Raw genomic sequence first — 5,497 nt, forward strand, 5'->3', positions numbered from 1 at the left:
GATGACCCTGATGTTCATTGCTTTCCTGAAGAAAGTTCTGCCCAAATCCTAACAGCAAAACAAATTTCCTGAACCACATCAGGTCATCTCCGCTGCCTGCCTGTAGAAAGAGGAGAGTAGAACCGATGCGCACTGGACTCACCCAAAGGTGGAAAAGGACCAGGAACCCAAAAAGGAAGATCCAGTGGACCCACAGGCAGCCCTCCTAATGGAGCCTGGGCAGTGCCCTCTTCTTTTTGTTGGAAAAACTGCAAGAAATATTTTTTGCTTTGTTGTTTGAGGCTAGAGTCCAAGAAAGGCCCAGAAACGGTTGATATGAAGGATTTGGAGTAGGAAAATAGGATAAAAATTCAAAGTTAAGAGCTGGACAACGAGTTGGGTTATGAGGGCTTCCACGCCAGTCTGTTTCCTTCTTGCTCATGGTGGGACTCTAGACAATTCCTTTCCACTCTCAGCCTGCGTTTTCTTAGCTGGGAAATGCCAGTTCTAAGAGCTACCGGGATACAAGTATATGCCATATGTACATTCACTCATTCAATGCTTTCCAACACATGTTCACTGCATACTCTGGGTGTAACAAAATGACAGCCTGTTCCTAGCCTCAGGGGTCTCACTGTCTATTAAAAGTTTCCCTTAGGGTATCATTCTGAAAGGGAGGAGGAACTAGAAAAACACTTAGTTCCAGTGTGTCATGATAAACAAACAGAGGAAAAGAAAACAGCCGCTGTGAGAATGTAGGGAAGGGGGATAAACTACGAAGGAGAGGGACAGGAAAGGCTTGTTGGAGAAGCGATCTGCCCAGTGCAACAGCCTTGTGGAGGACTTGTACCTCCTCTGCTAGTGCCTTTCACCATCCCCAAGGAGATCTGGAGCAGGACCCTGAACACGGGATGATCAGTTTATACTGCTGAGTGGCAGGCTGATGCTCTGGGTGGTGTAACATTCTGCCCTTCTCTGATTTATTGTCTGTGATTCGGCCTTACCTAGGTCAATAAAATGCTGAGTGCACACCCAGCGTCCCCAGCACATTCAGAATGCTGCCAGATCATTTCTCACCCCCTCAGTAGACATTAAACTCTTTGTCCTGGCCTTAGTTGTCCTTGTGGTCCTGGCTCAGACTGCCCCAGGTAAACAGAACCATGGAGAGGAAGGAAAAGGGAGTGAGGATGGGGTCCTAACCACAGAATCACTGGAAAATTGAATATGTGTGGAAGTGAGGAGAGCCCATGGGGATAGCGGAGATCTGATGAAGGGCTTATAATGAATATGCTCCCATAAGAAGGGCAGCCTGCCAGCCCTGACCATGATGGTGCTTCTCATTAGGGAACCTGGAGAATATCTGCAGAGGCCAAGGTGTTTTATATGACGCCCTTTCCATATGCAGAAGCAACCCCAACATCTCTAGTATCCTGAATGCCTCTGGCCCATACGTCAACAGTCTCATCCTGTGAGTCTCTCACTTCAACCCCACTTTCAGTTGATACTACCTCTTGTAATAATCGGTCTCATGACTTCACTTCTCCACTGTTGTTGGGCTTTGAGTGCTCCTTTAAAGCAGGCAGAGGAGGCAACTTGCTCTTGTCTTGGAATATATGGTGAAAAAGTTGTAAGTTGATGTTGGATATCTACAGGTTTATAAAAATAGGTTCACAGTGTGGAGCTGGGGTTAGAGCAGATTTTGGCTTTCAAGTTGAACAGGCTCAAAGCTCTCTAACAGTATAAACAGGCGTCTTGGCCAGGTGGTGAATAACTTTATAATGGAAATGTTTTCCCCTTAGGCTTCCCAGGGGCTCTAAAGTTGATGATTTTTAATTCTGTGATTTCCTTTGGGTCATTGCTGTTGGAAGTCACATCCTCTCTTGGAGCAGCTATTCAAGCTGAAAGCATTTGCCAATCACTCAGTTGTTCTAGAAGCAAAAGAAGGTTATTCTGGGCTAACTCTGAGTTGGTTTGAGCATGCCTTATATTCCAGTGAGGGCAAGTAGAATAGAGGGAGTTGCAGATGCAAGAGACATTTTGGAGAAAGAATCTACATATTGACTTATGAAATACTGGAAGAGAAAAGTGAGAGTCAATGTGACTGATTTTTTTCAGTCTTAACCTTCCGGTAAAAGAGAGAGAATTAGAAATTATCTCCCAGAAGAAGAGTTTGGGGAAAAGACAAGTGGAAAGAATCTGTAGTTTAGACTAAGATATAATGATCTCTCAACTGAATCCAATGTGCTGGGAAAGCTGGGTTTGCAGTCTGCCCTGACTGAGAGTCACAGAAAATAAATCAGAGAAGGGCACAGTGTTAAACCCTCCCTGCACCCCCCCTCCCCCTCCCCCAACACACACACACACACACAACATCAGCCACAGCTCAGAATGTAAATTGATCATCCATTGTTCAGGGTCTTGCTTTAAACAACCCCTGGGGCAAGCACCCCTAGAACAAACAATGCCTGGCACATAGTAGATGCTCAACAAATTGTGGTTAGATGAATAAAGAATGGAGAGAGAAAAAACAGATAATTGAAGGCTTAGTCCCACTCCCTAGCAAGCAGCTAGATTTAGAGAGGAAGTAGAACCAGATTTAGTGAGACCGTGAAAAATGACAGAGATGAAAGTATAATAAGCATAGGAATAAAATTCAATTAGAGCTGGTTAGAGGAAGGAAGATAACTACTCCTACCTACTGCATGTCAAGACCAGCAGTAGTCATTAAACATGCACAAATTTTTTTTTATTTTTTATTTATTATACTTTAAGTTCTAGGGTACATGTGCATAACGTGCAGGTTTGTTACATATGTATACTTATGCCATGTTGGTGTGCTGCACCCATCAACTCGTTAGCACCCATCAATTCATCATTTATATCATGTATAACTCCCCAATGCAATCCCTCCTCCTCCCCCCCCCCATGATAGGCCCCAGTGTGTGATGTTCCCCTTCCCGAGTCCAAGTGATCTCATTGTTCAGTTCCCACCTATGAGTGAGAACATGCGGTGTTTGGTTTTCTCTTCTTGTGATAGTTTGCTAAGAATGATGGTTTCCAGCTGCATCCATGTCCCTACAAAGGACGCAAACTCATCCTTTTTTATGGCTGCATAGTATTCCATGGTGTATATGTGCCACATTTTCTTAATCCAGTCTGTCACAGATGGACATTTGGGTTGATTCCAAGTCTTTGCTATTGTGAATAGAAACATGCACAAATTTATAACATTCCCATGAATGTCATTAGGTGTCAAAATCAATGTTTCACTCTAACCATTATTACTATTACCAACATCCTTAGTTTAATAGTATTTATTTTTTAAATGTATTTATATATTCATGTATTTGCTTATTTTGATAGATGGATGGATCAGAAGGTGCTGTTATGGAATTGGCAGATGCAGGAAATCATGCAAAGAAATTGAGAGGAAGAAAGAAAAATGTGGGGAAAAATATATTTGCTATGTCCCTAAAGAAAAGGATAAAGTATCACACATTCATGACCAAAAAGAGACAAGCGAGCTATATATCTAGTTGCGACTTCTGAATTCAGAATTTTAATAGTCATTATAATGAGTCAGTGAAATGGCTATCGGGGGCACCTGCATTGTCCTAGATCTCTGTGAAGTCTTCATAGGGCCCGTTAGAAAAACACACTCATTCCTGCTATCAATATATCTCTCTAGTCTACTGTAGCCCAACAATGCTCTAAGCCATCGCTGGATATGACTGATAATAGTAGTTTTCATGGTAAGAAAATTTTATAGGATCTAGATCTTGAATTCCCGAACCTCTGACCGGGTCCCTGAATGTAGAAGTTTACCAGGTTAACGTAAATTGGACCTTAGCTACAGATTCTTATCTAATGTCTCACCCTGGAGAGTTGCAATAAAACAGTGTAATCCAGAAAGTGTCCTTTTCTGTCTTAAGCTCAAAATTTAGCTCAAGGCTCTGCCGTATGGTCTTACTCTTGGAACTTATCCTTTACCCCAAGTTCCTAAGCACCTTTGGCTGTCCAAAGATTGTCATGCCCTCTGACCAGGAGGCAACTACTCCTGCCCCCAAGCACATGGAAGTGGAAAATAAAAGGCGCAACATTTAGTGAGAACTTATTATGTGCAAGGTCTTGTCCTAAGCACTTTACTTCATTTTGTCCCAACAACAGCTCCAGGAGATAGGAACTAGTGTGCTCCTTTGCCAGAAGAGGAGACTAAGTCACAGAGAGTTTAAGTGACTTGCCCTAAATGGCACAGATAGCTAGTTCAGTAACAGGACTTTGAATCTGCAATGCCTGGGTTCAGGCACTGTGCTTTCTCCAAGTGGAACGAGATTGCTGCCTTACCAAAAGTTTCACTTGACTCTTCCCACACAGAACCAACCTCTTTAATAGGGAAGATGTGGTGAAGAAAGAGCTTTGTGTGCCCTCTTGTGGCTAAAATGTGTAATGAACCCAGTCCTAGCAGGTTCATCCAGGTTCAAATAAAGGTTATCCTGGATTGCACTTGAGGGAGAAATGGCTCTGGCTTTGCAGAGAGTTGCAGCTCAAGGGCCAATGCCAATCACATCTGAAGTTGAAAAGTATCCTTACCTTCTGTTGACACAATTATCTGGAGGATACAGTCCAAAGACAAGGTACAGTAATCATCACAATAATGGCAGCCCAGTTCTCAAAATACTTCCTGTCAGTTCTCTCATTTCCCCCGACTAGAATACTACGAAGCATCTTCAAAATGGAAGCGTTGGTCTGGACTACAAACTCCGTATACCTTTCAACCTTTAAGGCCTTCCTCATTCTTTACATTATGGTGAGAATTATGCACTCTCTACCTATGATTGCAGAAGATGCCACCTTAGAGAGCAAAGGCATGGAGGATGAAGAGAGAGACTGAGAAACAGGAAATGTATACCTCAATCTGGGTACTCAAACCATAAAATACACCTTCTGTTCCTCCTTGCTTCCCCATACACATATATCATGTTAGCCACAGAGACTTTCCAAGTCTGCTTCTATAGCACCTGCTCTTCATCTCTGCCTCTGGTCTTCCAGTTCAGCCATCATCTTTCCTTGTCCATTGCTATGGAATGAATTTTGTGCCCCACTCCCTAAAAATTGTGTGTTGTGTGTCAGAACCTCCAGTGCCTCAAAATGTGACTGCATTTGGAGATAGAGTCTTGGAAGAGGTGATTACGTTTAAATGAAGTCATTAGGACAGATACAAATTCAATCGGACTACTGTTCTTATAAGAAGAGATTAGGACAAAATTATTCTACAAATAATTATGACCCAGAACAAGAAGACCACGTTAAGCTCCAGGGAGATCATGACCATCTACAAGTCAAAGAGAGAAGACTCAGAAGAAATCAACGCTACTGACACCTCGGTCTCAGATTTTTAGCTTCCTGAATTGTGAGAAAATAAATTTGTATTGTTTAAGTCACCTGATCTGTGATACTTTGTTGTGACAGCCCTGGCAGACTGATACAGACATACTGTAACATCAGCATCCTGGTCATC

General features: G+C 42.7%; 1 protein-coding gene across 1 annotated transcript; it reads left to right on the forward strand.

The window, feature by feature from the left end:
• The first annotated feature begins 764 nt into the window (after positions 1–764).
• On the forward strand, positions 765–3,515 carry DEFB115 (defensin beta 115). Its single transcript, XM_033185352.1, is given in 3 exon segments — positions 765–1,056; positions 1,059–1,127; positions 3,343–3,515. Coding segments are annotated over 3 exon segments (264 nt in total). The 5' UTR covers positions 765–1,034.
• The last annotated feature ends 1,982 nt before the right edge of the window (positions 3,516–5,497 follow it).

Source organism: Trachypithecus francoisi, unplaced genomic scaffold, assembly GCF_009764315.1.
Source record: "Trachypithecus francoisi isolate TF-2019V2 unplaced genomic scaffold, Tfra_2.0 Lachesis_group21, whole genome shotgun sequence".
NCBI classification, from domain to species: Eukaryota; Metazoa; Chordata; class Mammalia; order Primates; family Cercopithecidae; genus Trachypithecus; species Trachypithecus francoisi.